At 46.8% G+C, this 14719-nt stretch overlaps 1 protein-coding gene across 1 annotated transcript; it reads right to left on the bottom strand.

Moving 5' to 3' along the window:
• Positions 1-1630: 1630 nt before the first annotated feature.
• METTL2A (methyltransferase 2A, tRNA N3-cytidine) lies at positions 1631-12396 on the bottom strand. The gene is made up of 9 exons (XM_065651086.1): positions 12299-12396; positions 10676-10767; positions 8152-8513; positions 6745-6794; positions 6209-6269; positions 4914-5053; positions 3987-4093; positions 3711-3776; positions 1631-2119 (listed from the first exon to the last, which is right to left on the bottom strand). Exons 1-9 carry the CDS (start codon positions 12385-12387, stop codon positions 1968-1970), a joined length of 1119 nt encoding a protein of 372 aa, XP_065507158.1. The 5' UTR covers positions 12388-12396; the 3' UTR covers positions 1631-1967.
• Positions 12397-14719: the final 2323 nt, after the last annotated feature.

The following is a 14719-nucleotide window of genomic DNA, read 5'->3' as shown; positions in this document are numbered from 1 at the left end:
CAGGGAGATAAAGCCATCCCAGGAGGAGGTTTTCCTCCAGGGACCAAGAGGAAAAGACCTCAAGGGAACTGCCTACGGCACCAGTAACACTGGGGAGGTCTCGCACTGAAAGCAACAGAGCTGGTTACATGAGTCCCATCATGTTGAACACTCCCAGGACTTCTTTTGCTAAGCCTGACTCTTTGCCTGGATAAGATGAGAAGACATGAGCTTGCTCAGCTCCCAGAGGCCTTGAGCTGTGTTTTGCCTAGACCTTGCCTGAGGTACCAACCTTGCCAGGGAACCAGACTTCGTAGGTTTAGAGAAAACAGCAGCGGCTGCACAGCTTCTGGGTTGGGTCAGGCTTGTGCACTGCAGAAGTCAAGTGTGCTTAGAAAGAAAGAAACCTTACCTTGTGTTTCATCTGCAGACACTGGAAATTCTCTAAGTCTTTAGAAAATATAGTAAGCAAGGGAACATGGAAGTTATGAACTGATCACGTGCCCAGTAGAGAATATTGCTACAGGCCCTTCCAACACTTTACAAATCAGGCTGCTCCTGGTTTGACTCTCCAAGACTCCTGCAGACTCTCCAAAGACAGCAATGACATTTCCTCATCTTTTTTCACTTTCTCCCATTTCAAGACAGCAGTTATTTCGTAACCTACATGTCTCTATAGTTGACAGTTATTCTTAGGCAACTGCAAGCTACAAATACAAGCATCTAGCTAAGAAAATATACATGCTCTGTGTAGTATGAACTAAAACAAGGTAAGAGATACCCCTTCTTGAGAGACACGAGCAGGAACCAGTGAAAATCATGATAACAGAAGAGGAAAAAAACTGTAGTTACCCAACGGTGGCCCAGATCAGGTGCGTAGAAGCATGTGAGTCTCTGTGGAAGCCTGATTTATATTAATCAACCCAGCACTGAAAAGCATTACTGCAAAATTTATTCTGATACCTGTTGTACCACACCCTAAAAATAACAAAAGAAAACAAGCGGAGATAAAAGATATTTGCTGTCAAAGGTGGGGAAATACCTTCAGAAAGCCACAATGTTGGCTTCCTCTAAGAAATTAAGCAAAAGTGGTAGACATTCTTGAGATTTCTCATCAAAGACAGGTGTCTTGTCTTGCTTGAGATTAGCACACTACCATGACAGGGCAGTGCAGCTTGTGACCTGGGGACTGCCGTCGGCAAGAACTGTTCTCACTGTTGAAGCAGAAAAAGCACGTAATTCTGTGTAAACCCTGGTCCAACGAACTGCTTGTGATTCTCTGCACTCTGGAGATGCCTCAAAACCGGTATCAGCCCCAAATCTTTGAAAGCCTGAACCCTGTCCACTATGAATTTATAGCACCTGAGCTATAGTGTGCTAGCTCCCGATGTAAACATCCTTCTGGACAGTGAGGGCAAGGCAGCATAATCTGCTTTTTCCACACCACAAGGCATCCATGGGGAAGCTGGCACAGAGCAACTAGCATGCTCTCAGTTCACGCCCTTGATCAAAGTATTTTAACATGTGGATTTGCACAAACCTGCATGAGAAGTTGGCCAAGGAATCCATGAGGCCTAGCGACCAGTTGCAAAGAACAGATTTACCAGTTCTACGGTTTTTGTTCCAGAGACAAGAGTACACAACACAGAGGTAAGGTCGAAGCTCTCCTGTTTCATGTAGAAATCCAGAGTATAAGTGACACACTACTCAACTTGCTCAGCTGCTGTAAGACAACATGACCATTTCTTAAGTCACTAAAACCATAAATAATTTTAAAAACCTCAGACCAGTAGCAAGACATCTAAATTACTGCTTGGTCTCCTCTTAGAGCATTTGTCCTTAGCAAAACTCACTTGAAGTGATGCTAGGGACTGGAAAAGGCACTGAGGTCCTGTGTGTGCTGGACTCCGTAAAACCGCGTCTCACCAGGAGAAGATACTGCACATGGTCATGAAGAGGCTCCAACCTAAAAAGCATGTCCCATTTCCTCACAGCTGAGGGGCAGCAGGCTTGCGGTATTTGCACTGGATCCATACTCGATACATCGTCATTTGTTTCCCACGGTTCACCTGCAATCGCCGATCAACCAGATTCTGGATTTTCTCCAGCCCAGCTGTTGTGAAGAGGTCATCTAATTCATCTGGAAGCAGAGAGAAGGAGATGGAGGATGCCACAGCTTGCATCTGACTGACACCCGCTCACACCGAGGGATAATCTATGTTGGACGATGGATCAGAGGAAACTCACAGTCTTGCTTTGCAGGGAAATGTAAACATCAGACAGGATTTAATTACTGTACTATGGGAGATTAAGGTCACAGATTCTCCAGTTTCCCTTGAGTTTACCTTCTATTACCAAGGAAGGAAAGAATTATTTGGAGAACGAGAATTACAGAGACTCGACAAAGAGAAAACAGCAGCAGTTTCAGACATGGGTATCGCCTCTAGTAACCAATTAAGTGAGCATCTTCTGGCGAGTAGGGACATATCCATTTCTTCCCCCTCCCCCCTCTCTCCAGAGGAATTTCAGAGCCTGCAAGAGCAAAGAAAGGGATCAGACCTACACTTCTAAATGGTGGCAATAAGATCCACGCTGTATAGGCTGGAGGGGAATGGGATTCATTAAGGTTAAGTTGGGGGGGTGGGGGGGAAATCCTTTAAGAAACCACACCCTGCTGGGGCCCAATCAAAGCACTAAGAGCCCCGGAGGCTGCGGCACTGGCAGGAATTCCTGACCAAGGAAACCAGTATCCCAGTGCCCTGGTGCACTGGCTGTGGGCAAAGCCAGACCCAGTCCTGCTGCGCAGCATAGAGCTTGTTCAACTGCAGCCCAGGAGCACGTGATTTGTATGGAGTTTCTGTAGAAAAGGGCTAACAGGTCCCAGCTTGTGCTCTTTTATCAGATGCTCGCCATTACAGAGTGTTTGCCAAACACGCACGAAACATTAATTTTGTTGTGACAAACAAGACTTATGCAGTGGGGAAGGGCATAGTTGGTTACAGTTGTGCCACTGCTCTGAAACTGTCCGTGCAGAGGGGTCCGCGGTAGAAGTGACTGGAGGTGTAACTGGTGATAAGCAGGGAGAATACAACACTTGCTGAACACCAAGCAGCAGCAGAACTGGAGAGGCTGCCTCAGCTCTACACTGAACCACACCCTTCTTATTTCCTCGTAGGAGAACACTAAAGTCAAGAGAAGTTCCTTTAGATGGTGTCCTTCTCACTCCATCCTCTGCAGGCAATGAGATTCAAGGAGAGCTCCTCCAATCCCACCCCTCCCAGTGTACCAAACACACTAGTTTTCTCTAAAAGCTGGGTAACAGTTCTAAACTGAAGGAGAAAAGATTCAGGCTAGACATGAGGAAAGAAATTTTTACAATGTGGGTCGTAAAATATTGGCCCAGGTTGCCTGGAGAGGTGGTGGATGAACCATCCCTGGAGACATTCCAGGCCAGGCTGGACAGGGCTCTGAGCAATCTGAGCTGGTGCAGATGTCCCTGCTCATGGCAGGGGTGGCACTGGGGGAGCTGGGAAGGTCCTTCAACCCAAACTATTCTCTGATTCTGTCAAAAGGGATTCACCCTGCCATATTTGCATCAGCAAGCGACAAGCCCAGGTACTTCACATTTCACACTGCTCCAAGAAAGGCTGGAAAGAGCTAGTGGCAAAACTCGAGGGCACAGAGACAAAAAGAGGTGAGGAGAGTCAGAGGGATGTTTTCCAGCCTCCTACCTTGTGTGAAGAAGTAGACTCTGGTGCCATCACCTCTCACATAGAAGTTATCAGACAGACATTGACCTAAGGGCAAGAAGCATTTAAACAGTTACCAGCTATCATGTAAAAATCAACAATTGCCGCCCAACTGCACGTAAAGACAAGAGGTGCTTCTCCCAGCACATGCTGTGCTTCAGGGGAATTAATGAGCTGCCTCCTAAACGGGGGAGACAGTAACTCCAGAGAATCGTCTGTTAGTGATCTGGCAAGACTACCCAAGGGAAAAGAAAATACCTTTCTTAAACCGAAGCTGGGCCAGATCGTAACGGCCATAATCTCGTAGCAAAATCATTCCTCCCGGTTTCAGAAGGCGACTCAGTCTGTTAACGATGCACTGCATCCTGAGGGAAAAACAAAACAGAAGTATTCATCACTCTGCAAAATGATGCTTGTTGCCTTAGCCTATTTTCCAAAAAGAAGGTATAAAATTTATATGTTTCGACTTGATATAAAGAGCTACCAAAAGACAGCACTTTTCTGAGCTGTCTCAGACTTAGGTGGGTTGATTTTATTTGGCTGCCTTGTTTCTGACACTCAGTTCTCATGTTTGTGGGTTTTGTTTGTTTTGGTTTTTTTTCTACAATTATAACCTAGCCTGCCACAGCAGGGATTAACTGCTCTCTCTCTTACTAATTACAAAAGTACCTCCACTGGTTTCTGTAAAACAAGTAATAACTGAACTTGAAAAATGCTGTGAAATAAAACCAAAGGGAACAAGAAGGAGAGACTAGTGCAGGTTGTAACACACTGTCACACTAAGATCACAGCACTTTTCTTAACAGTTTTCTAAACCTGTCCCCCCCTTCTTGCCACCTCCCATATGTGAAATTAATCTCGTCTTTGAGCCTTACAATCCAGTAGCACATTTTACACAAATGGGTGCTGAGTTCTCCATGTGTTGGGGTTCCGAACAGAGGTGCAACAGCGAGTGCAGCAAGATGTCACCTATAACCGCTTAGCACCTCCAAATCGCCCCTATCCTGCACCAGAATTTGTAACAACAGAAAATATCTGCAAATTTCATTTTCAGAAGCTTAATGGAAAACTGGACCAGACACAGAACAAACTTTAATTTTTCTTGATAAGAAGGGATCTACTATTAAAGAATTCCAGTTCTACATGCGCTATCTTCTGAATCCAGGAGGAATTATTAAAACTTACTTCTCTGGGAGAATTGCTGAGAGGACAAAGATAAGAATAACAATGTCAAGACTCCCATCTGGCATCGGGAAAGGACTCTGGTCATTGCACAGGTCGTGGACAAACGCAAAGCAGCGAGAAGAATCAAATTCTGCATTGTTCTGTGTTTAAGGGGAGAGAAATCAGAGCATTAGCAGCAGACCTTGATCTCAATCTTATCTGGACATGGGAGCATTTTAACTTTCATGTAATGAAGTGGTGTGTTCAGAAATCTGTTTCAGCCTCACTGGATTAAGGCAGACAGGGTCAGGTAGGTTCCCTGGTCTGACAAGGAACAGGGGTGAAATGTGAAAAGTGAGTACACCTGGGAGATTTACAAAGAGTTTTGGACTTGCTACATTCAGACAATCAGCATGGCCAAAAATCCCAAACTGGATTGAGGGATTATTGAAGTTTTGAGGTCACATTTTCCACTAATAGTGGTAGGAAGTGAGGGATTTACACTATTAAGCAGGAAATCTTTACAAAAGAGTGTCAGGGCCCCTCTCTGCATCACTGAAATCAATATCCATTTGAACTACAAGCAGACTACTCCCTAAGCCCCAAACCTGGCTGCCTGAAGTTACGCTCTTTAAAACATTTAGACTTGTAAAAGAAGTTGTGTATTTTTCTAAAGCTGCTGCTACAGATGGCAGGAGCCTCTACAAACAGTGCTTGTGTCAGGTTAAAAGGATGGAACGACATCCTGTCTCTGCTGCTGTGCTCCCCATCTCACCTCATTAAGTCATTACATTTCATATTTTAAATATTCTCTGTTCTGACCTGAAATTTATTAGCAGTGTTCGTCCTTTGGCTAAATTCCAGCCTCCTGCTCCACAGACAACAGCATCCCCCCTCAGCTGTCTGTGCAGAAGCAACGAGACCACATTCCCAGAACTGCAGTGACAGTAACGCACACGCAAACCAAACCCAGCTTCAGTTCCTGTTAAAAAATAGCCTGAATGTTTTCAAGGTTCAGCAGTTGCTCAACTAAAAGAGCGCTGGATTTAGCAAAGTACTGCCAACCACAGGGGAAAGAAAATCTGGCTGACTTGTCTGCTGCCAATGTGACATTTTGAGAACTCCAACTTCCCTCATTTCTACAACTTTCGACAGCTGGTTTTCCTGATTTACCAGTACAAGGGTCAGCATCAGGGCTAGCTAGAAACAGAAAGCTGCCATCGCAGCTAGACAGCTGGTGGCAGCTGTGACATTTTTGTGTTAATGTGCAATTGGCACAATGTACTTCTATCTTCGTAAATCACCAGTGAGTTTACCTGGACAAGATCCACAGCCGTTGTAGAAAAATCACAGCAATAAACAAAAAGTCCTGGGTCACTGAAATAAATAAAAGAAACTATCATCATTTATATAAAGGTGCTTCGTAGGAATTACAAAAGCGGCTCAAATGCACAGAGCACAGAATTGGGAGCAAGAAATCCTGGGCTTTAGTCTATATCTATCAGTAATGTGCTGTGCAAAAGCTGGTGGAACATGTTGCTCCTTTATCCCTCAGTTATTCTCATACGGAACTGCCCGCTTACTTTTCCTTCTGGAAAAGGAGAGGCACTAAGACCTGGAAGAAAATGCTTTCAGAACGAGACGTGTAAACTCACATTACGGTGGTTGCGTTCTGAGACCAAACATTTCCAAGCTCAAAACACAATCATTTGAACTTGCAGATGGCAAATGTACCATTTGCATCTGGCCTTTCTCTGAGATTGTCTCAACTAAGAACACAGGCAACGCTTTTCCGATTGTTTTTCAGAGGCTGGTATATCATGCAGGTAAAAACCTGCTGAGAAGTACTTACTTGTTGGTTTGTAAAATTGGGAAGACCGTATTTCCAGCACCACAGCCAACCTGTGCAAAGAAAGTAGAAGTACACACAGTGAAAATCATTTACTCAGCGTGTCCCACGCAGTCAATTTCAAATCATCTCCCTACAACCATGGAACAAAGAGCAACTCATAAGTAACGAAGGAGTGCAGCAGCGACCATTTGCAAATCTTGCTGCAAGATCTGAATATGTTCAGCTCTGAGGAGCAGTGCTACATATAAGTGTTTGCGGGAAACCACTAAGCCAGTTCTTGTATAAATCTTACGATTTCTAGATATTGTTATTCTTTAGAAAATTATTGCTGGAATCCCAAGCATAACAGCCAGTATGAGTCACTGAAGCTTTGGCAAAAGCCACGGATTAGTTGCATTCGCTTCCATAGAAAATCAGAGCAATGGAGAAAGAAGTTTGTTTTGCTGTAATTACATCCTGCTGTTTCAGAGTTTCCTTCGCTAGATGGCTCTTCTTCAAGTTACAACCAGGCCTACAAGAATTCTGCCTTATTATTCCTTCTGCTTGTTCCCATTTGAAGAGAAGATGGCTCACACAACTGGGTTTGGGGAATCTGCCTCTGAATGCGAAAGGAATCAGTAAAATTGAAATAAATTGAGCAGAAAACACCACCAATGGCTTGCAGTGACAGATATTACCGAAAGTACTCAGCTAAGTCAGGAAAGTCACAATGATTCAAGAACATGAAAGCCTGAGGAAGTCTCAGAGTCTCAGATTAAATAAAAATATGGAAAGTACAGTTCATATTGACTCTCCCTGGAAGGGCAGAACTTCTGTAGAACACGAAGCATTCAACAAAACCAGCGAGATCTACAGTGAACAAAGCAGAGGTGACAGAGCAAAAGGTTGTTACCAGCTGTCAGGAGTTGAATGTCTAAAAGTCCTACAGCCTTTTGTGGGGACAAACCCTGTATCGGTCTGAGATTCTCCATTTTTACATGGGCCACCAGGAACAAACCAAACAGCATCTTTGATTCTTGGGTTTCATTGTTTTGTTGTTTCACATCTCTCAAGGCAAACAAGAGTCAGTGCAAACATGCAAAGCATAATTTACAAAGGAAAGCTTTATACAGACAAGGGAAAGAATCAGCTTCTTCAAAAGACGATCTTTAAATGTTTGTTTCAACATCTGATTGTAACAGTTTGTATTTTAAACTCTGAAACTTCTCATGGCCCATATACTCTGCCAATTCGCGGTCCAAACCAAAAGAATCCAAAGAGATTTCACTCAGTTTTAAGCTGCTTTTTGAATTTCACTGATTTAAGGCAATCACGCCCTGTTTCCAATTATATATATTTTATGTCCCAGTCACCCTAATACCGATGCAAGCGACTGTTTGATGTGTGACTCTGTTTTATAACTATTACCTCTAATATTCGATAAGACGCAGATGATCCTGGGTAATCTCCATCACTGTGATTCAGCTCATCATATTTCTGCGCAGCCAGCTCCTCTGTGCAAATCTTAGCTGTGTTTTTTATCAGGTTTAGCTGATTCTCTGCCCTGATTTCCAATGAACAATGTCCATTTTCACAGCTTCCCAGCCCTTCATGGTTGGATTCTTCTTTGTTACTAAATTCATGCACACAATCCCCATTTTGACTTGGGTTCCTGTTAGGAGCCAGCTCAGGAAATTCAGTGAACAGCCAGTGCCTGTCCTTGAAGAAGCCATTTTCGTGGATTTTATAAAAGTCATCCCAGTACCTCTTAGCGTTCACCTCATAATCCTCTGTAAACACAAGCAAAAATGAGACCAGCAGTCAAATCGGGTCTCAGAGTTTCATCAGTTCAGATGGTCAGGGATCCCTGCAGACACCTACTCAGCAATTTGCTTTAATAAGTAAGGTTATTGATTGAAAATCACCTTTATTTAAATTATGCTGTGCCACATGAACACTCAGCCTCCCTCCTCACAGTCACTTTGTTAGGACTAAAAAGGGGAAAAGAGATAGAAGAGGAAACTGTCTGTCTCCTGGTAGGATTTAAAGGAAGCTGGCAACAGAAAAGGCCTCTTTGAAATGTAAGAAATCAAGGGCCAGTTGAAAAAGATCATGCAAGAAAGAGATTTAAAGCAAAAAATGACCATATTCATTTTTCAGTCTGACTTCCTGCACAACTTATGCCAGAAAAGTTCACAAAATACTTGCTTTGAGATCCCTTTTAGTGGTATTAGCTCAGGCGGACATGGGCACGTGAGCCAGATTCCTCCAGAGACTTTCGTGATAAGGACTCCTGACGGTTCTGCTCGTCTGTGTAAGGACACCCCCAAAGCCAAGCCCATACTCACCCTTTCACATTGCAGAAGAAGGGCAAACAAAAGTAAATACTGAAAGAGAGCCAAGGACCCCCTGAATGGCTGATTATGGAGCCTCAAAAGCAAACCAATAAACCCTTCCACATCTTTCTCTGTTGCCAGCCAGCAGACACATCTTTGACATACCCAAAAAACTTATCCTTCAGAACAAATTCTGACAGCCCCAAGAAGTCCAGAGAATAATGCAGCCATAATGACCAATACCCTGCCTTTGTTCTCCTGCTTGGACATTCCCGATTCTCAAAATACCAGACCCTTCAGGCACATTTGGCTGGGCTGCCTTCCCTCCGTTTCAGCCATCCCATTGTCTCCACACGCTTCCTGCTGAATAGCAGCCATCAAAATGTGCCTGGTCTCTATTGTTCGGTCTGGGAAATCCATCACAAAGACCTGACAAACTGCTCGAACAGTAAATTGCTCCACAATTTCCTAGTTGTATATAGGTTCTCAAAGCATGACAGACAGCATCCTTTAATGTTAACCAGATTTTAAAATGAACTCCACACAATGGGTATCACAATAGAAACTGCTGGATACTTCTGGGAATCCAAGAAATTAGGAGGGTTGCTCTTTGGTATAATTAAATTTGCTATTGTGAACACAACTGGAAGCTATATGGGCAGTTCTCAATAGCTCCAATAGCGATTGGCATCGCCTTAAAGATGACACACTCCATTTAATTTGAACGAAAGGCACAGATCCACCCTAAAGCTCAGCTTGGTACAACAGGATCATCATCAAACAAGTTTCTTATCATACCAAGGAGTGGGAAGCCAGTTCAGCATCATTTAAGGGACTGGATGATCTCTAACAGGTATGGAGTGAAGACGCATTACTAACCAACTCAGAACAGCTTCAACTGTCTTACTGACTATAGAGCTGTGCAGTTTTAGCTTGATTCAGATTCAGGTAAGCTTTGCATTTTGGATGTATAAATATCCTTTAAGCCAAGTTTGAGGAAATAAAAGCTTCGGAATCCCTATCCTGCCTCTCTGATGATAAACACTTCAGTTAGGATAAAATCACTTTTCTTCGCTTCTGATTTAATCATTATCATGCTGTTTGTTAACTGTAGAGACAGATACGGACACGACTTCATTAGACCCTCTTAAAACTGAGCTTGAATTAGGGATAGCTCCACAGCATGCAAGCAACAAAAGATTGCTTGTTAGAAGTCAAGCTTTAGAGAGCAAAAACAAGTAGAGAAAATAAGATTAAATGAGGCTGTTGCTCTATACTGAAAGAAGTTCATTGAAAAGGAACACTAATGAGTTTTTAAACATAAACAACACAAACAAAGACCTCAACCCAAGGTGACTCCTCCCAGCCAAGACCATTTCTGTTCCTGGAGAATGAGTCTCTAGAGAAGGTGGAAAAGTCACAGAGAGGTAAATTAAGAACAGAAAGATTCCTCTTGTGCCATTTTTCATTATCAATCACTAGGTAATGTATTTTGAATGATTCGGGAGATGGGGGAAGGGAGGAATAAATGAAGATGCATATGCAGCTCTCGCCAGACTGTTCTGCTCTTGTACGAACAAGTTAAGACCCAACATTACAACAGCATCCAAAAGTACCTTGTTTATCTTGTGGCAAGAGCTGTGAGCTGTTCTCTTGAACTTTACTCCTGGCACTGGCTTCCTGCTCTTCTGACCACTCCACATTATCCCTGTTGTAAAAAATAAGATGAACTACTCAGCTGAGAACGGTAAGGCAAAGACAGGGAGAAAAGAGAACGGTCTCCAAACCGACAGCTGTGGAGCTCGTCACGATCTCCAGCTCCGCAGCAGGACACCAGCCATGAGCACCTACGGTTCCTGATTCTGAATGAATTACGCTTGTAGCACTACAAAAGATGTAACTGGGAGCCCAAGAGACACTAAATCTGGCCCCTAATCCTTTTCCCTATCTGACGCTCAGCCAAGCGAAGAGGAAATAAATCATTTTTATAAAAACCATGAGGGAACTCAGTAAAAACAGGCCTCCTTGGAGAGGAACTGCTGTTCTCAGACGATGAAAAGCACTTCTTCCCTCTCAGGTGACCGACAGGCAGGCGCTTGCTTGCTTTCACTCAAGCGGTCATCAACACCGGCCATTTGATTTAGCTGTCTTAGAAAACCACATTTTCTTTCTCAAGTTCAAACAAAAAAGGCATTAGGGTTATTTGGAAGGTAAAGTGTCATATTAATATTAAATCTAATTACGACAAAAACATGCAGGAAGCTTTAATGCATTAAGAGCCTATTAATAACTCAAATGTACATACACAGTTGTGTAGTCATTAAAGTGATTCACTTGACCTTTTTTCATTAAAACAAGTGAATGAAAAGCAGACTACAAGGATCAAGAAGCACTATTTTGGCCTCAGGAGGAATCAGTCTTTTGATATTAACTCACAGAGCCAGAGACCACAAGTGGACATATTTACTTCAAAAATGCAGAATGCCTTCAGTTCCCAGCAAATTTGAGAGCTTAATGTATCTTAAAACAACAGCCTTCTCCAACCAAAGACCTCTGGTTCCAAGCTAACATCTGGCACAGTTTCATTCTGTGGCTGAAGATGGCCAAAATCATCTTTGTCCAACGTCTACATTAGTCACTAACGTACACAGATGGAGAAGGTTATAGATTTTGGAGAGCGGATCATTTAACTTTATTAACTATAGCAATGAAGCTACAAAGCAAAGCGACACATTCCTCAGAGATAGAGGGAGCCTGAGGAATCCCATGGAAGACTCGGGCCCCTCCTCAAGACTTCACCAAGGAAGGCTCAGGACTCCTCGATGAGCACCCCCGAGCACAGCACAGCACCCCGAGCAGGGCAGGGACCCCAACAAGCAGGGCAGGGACCCTCCCTGAACACAGCAGGGCCCCCCGAGCAGGGCAGGGACCCCCCACCCCTCCGAGCCCTCCCGGCACCGCCTGCCCCCACCAGCAGCGCCCGCGCCCCACCGCGCCCCTGTGGGCACGTCAGTGTCTGCAGCCGGGCGCCCGTGAAGCCCCAAATCACCGCCAGGCCTGGGCTGAGAGGACGAGCCCCCCCTCCCCGGTTCAGCCACCCCAGCCCAACTCCCGCGGCCGGGCCTGGAGAAGCACCACAGGCCAGCAGCGTCTCGGCTGGCTCCCGGGGCCTCTCCGCGGTGGGCAGCGAACGGCCGGGGACGCGGAGGGGACACGGAGGAGGCGGCGGCCGCCCTCACCAGGCGTTGTGCTGGAAGAGGCGGGCAGGGTCGGTGAGGAAGCGCCTCCCGAAGAGCCGCCGCTCCGGCGCCTCCCTGGGCGCCGCCATGTTGGGCCGAGCGCCGCCGGAAGCGGAAGCCCTGCCTGGCGCTACGACCCGAGAGAGGGCAGAGCTGGGCGGTCACGTGAGGGCCGCCGGTGTCACGTGGGGGCGGTGGCGGGAAGCCGCTGCCTCAGGGGGTTGGTGGCGGCGGGCGGGAAACGGGCAGCACGGCGATAAAAACGCTTTTTCTCGCTTTTATTTCGCGTTTCATTCACCGGCGTGAGGGCATTGTCCTAAGCCACCATTGTCCGGCGTTCGCTGGCCTCCGGTGGCATCAAGGCACGGGCTTGGCCCGGCGTCCATCCCCGCTCCCTCCCTCCCGGGCCGCCGCCCTTGGCGGAGCTCCTGGTCCAGCCTGCGCAGGTCGGCGACTGTCACCAGCTCCCGGCCGGCGTTCCACGACCAGGAGTAGGTGCAGAAGGTGTGGTGGAAGCTCTCGTCGCCGGGCTGCCGGCCGCCGCAGGCCCCGATCCGCTGCCAGAGCTGCAGCAGGCTGAGGCGCTGGCCCTGGGCCAGGCTGTGTCTGCGCCGCTGGGCCGCCTGTGCTGCCTGTGAGGAGGCAGAGAATCACAGAATCACAGAGTGTTAAGGGGTTGGAAGGGACCTCGAAAGCTCATCCAGCCCAATCCCCCCGCCGGAGCAGGAACACCCAGATGAGGTTACACAGAAGGTGTCCAGGCGGGTTGGAATGTCTGCAGAGAAGGAGACTCCACAACCTCCCTGGGCAGCCTGGGCCAGGCTCTGGCACCCTCACCGAGAAGAAGTTTCTTCTCAAATTTAAGTGGAACCTCCTGTATTCCGGTTTGTACCCACTGATTGTCACCGCAAAGAGCCTGGCTCCATCCTCCTGACACTGCCCCTTTCCATATTGATCCCCATGAATGAGTCAGCCCTCAGTCTCCTCTTCTCCAGCTCAGAGCCCCAGCTCCTCAGCCTTTCCTCACACGGGAGATGCTCCACTCCCTTCAGCATCTTCGTGGCTGCGCAGGACTCTCTCCAGCAGTTCCCTGTCCTGGAACTGAGGGGCCCAGAACTGAACACAATATTCCAGATGTGGCCTCACCAGGGCAGAGTAGAGGGGCAGGAGAACCTCTCTGACCTACTGACCACCCCTCAATCATAGAATGTCCTGAGCTGACCCACAAGGCACATGGAGTCCAACTCCTGTCCCTGCACAGGACACCTCACAGCTCACTCCGTGTGTCTGAGGACATCCAGTCTGTTCTTGAACACTGTCAGGTTGGGGCCGTGACACCTCCCTGGGGAGCCTGTTCCAGTGTCCAGCACCCTCTGGGTGAAGAACCTTTTCCTCATGTCCAACTGACCCTCCCCTGGCACATGTTCCTGCCATTCTCTGGGTTCTGTCACTGTCACAGAGAGAAGAGCTCAGCCCTGCCCCTCCTGCTCCCCTGCTGAAGCTGCAGCCCCATGAGCTCTGCCCTCAGTCTCCTCCAGGCTGAACAAACCCAGGGACTCCAGCCGCTCCTCACACGGCTTCCCCTCCAAACCCTTTGCTGACTTTGTAGCCTCTCCTGGACACTCTCTAGCAGCTTTATATCTTTTTTTCTCCTGTGTCCCCAGCCCTGCACACAGTGAATGCTCCAGGTGGGGCCGCCCCAGCACAGAGCAGAGGATGCCTGGGGGGACAATGACACAGCATTGCACAGGCCAGAGCACGTGTGACATCTGTACAAGGCAAAAAGCACTTGGTGGTGTGTTACGATGCCGTACTGGCTGGTTATAACCAATTCATGCTGATGATTAACAGTAATAAACAACTAGGCTATTATTATACCTCTAGTTTATTTTTTCCTTGCACTTATGACCAAATTGCTCTTTAATACCTGTGTCTAGTTAAAACATTCACCAGACAGTTAATGTATGGGTGACGTGAGTGACCAGCCACACTTAGTTCTGCTCTAATTGCCATCCCTGTACAACAAAGCGTAACATCTGCCCTCCGTGTTTCACACTCACTTGTTCTCGTGCCCTGCCCAGGCTCTCTGCTGTCAGATGGCGGGATGTGTTTGAGCACATGGTGCTGACATCAGCGGAGCTCCCCTGCTTTTTGCAGTGAGCGGGAGGCTTGGGAACAGGTGCCTGATTAAACACAGGACGAGATTTTAGGCTTGTTCTCACACTTCCTTCAATCACAGAATCATAGAATGGGTGGGAAGGGCCCTTCCCAGCTCCCCCAGTGCCCCCCCTGCCATGAGCAGGGACATCTGCACCAGCTCAGGTTGCTCAGAGCCCCGTCCAGCCTGGCCTGGGATGTCTCCAGAGATGGTTCATCCACCACCTCTCTGGCCAACCTGGGCCAGGCTCTCACCACTCCCTT

The sequence above is a fragment of the Caloenas nicobarica genome, chromosome 24, assembly GCF_036013445.1.
Source record: "Caloenas nicobarica isolate bCalNic1 chromosome 24, bCalNic1.hap1, whole genome shotgun sequence".
In the NCBI taxonomy this organism is placed as follows: Eukaryota; Metazoa; Chordata; class Aves; order Columbiformes; family Columbidae; genus Caloenas; species Caloenas nicobarica.
The sequence above is the reverse complement of the archived record's forward strand: the minus strand, read 5'-3'. Positions and strand labels throughout refer to the sequence as shown.

Bases quoted from the DNA above. Each gene is read 5' to 3' on its own strand.
- METTL2A (XM_065651086.1), bottom strand. From the start codon at position 12,387: ATGGCGGCGCCCAGGGAGGCGCCGGAGCGGCGGCTCTTCGGGAGGCGC. The intron at 5,054-6,208 runs GTAAACTCACTG...CCTTAAACACAG, and splicing joins CGGCTGTGGATCTTGTCCAG to AACAATGCAGAATTTGATTC. The intron at 2,120-3,710 runs GTAGGAGGCTGG...CTCTGCTTCCAG, and splicing joins AGTCTACTTCTTCACACAAG to ATGAATTAGATGACCTCTTC.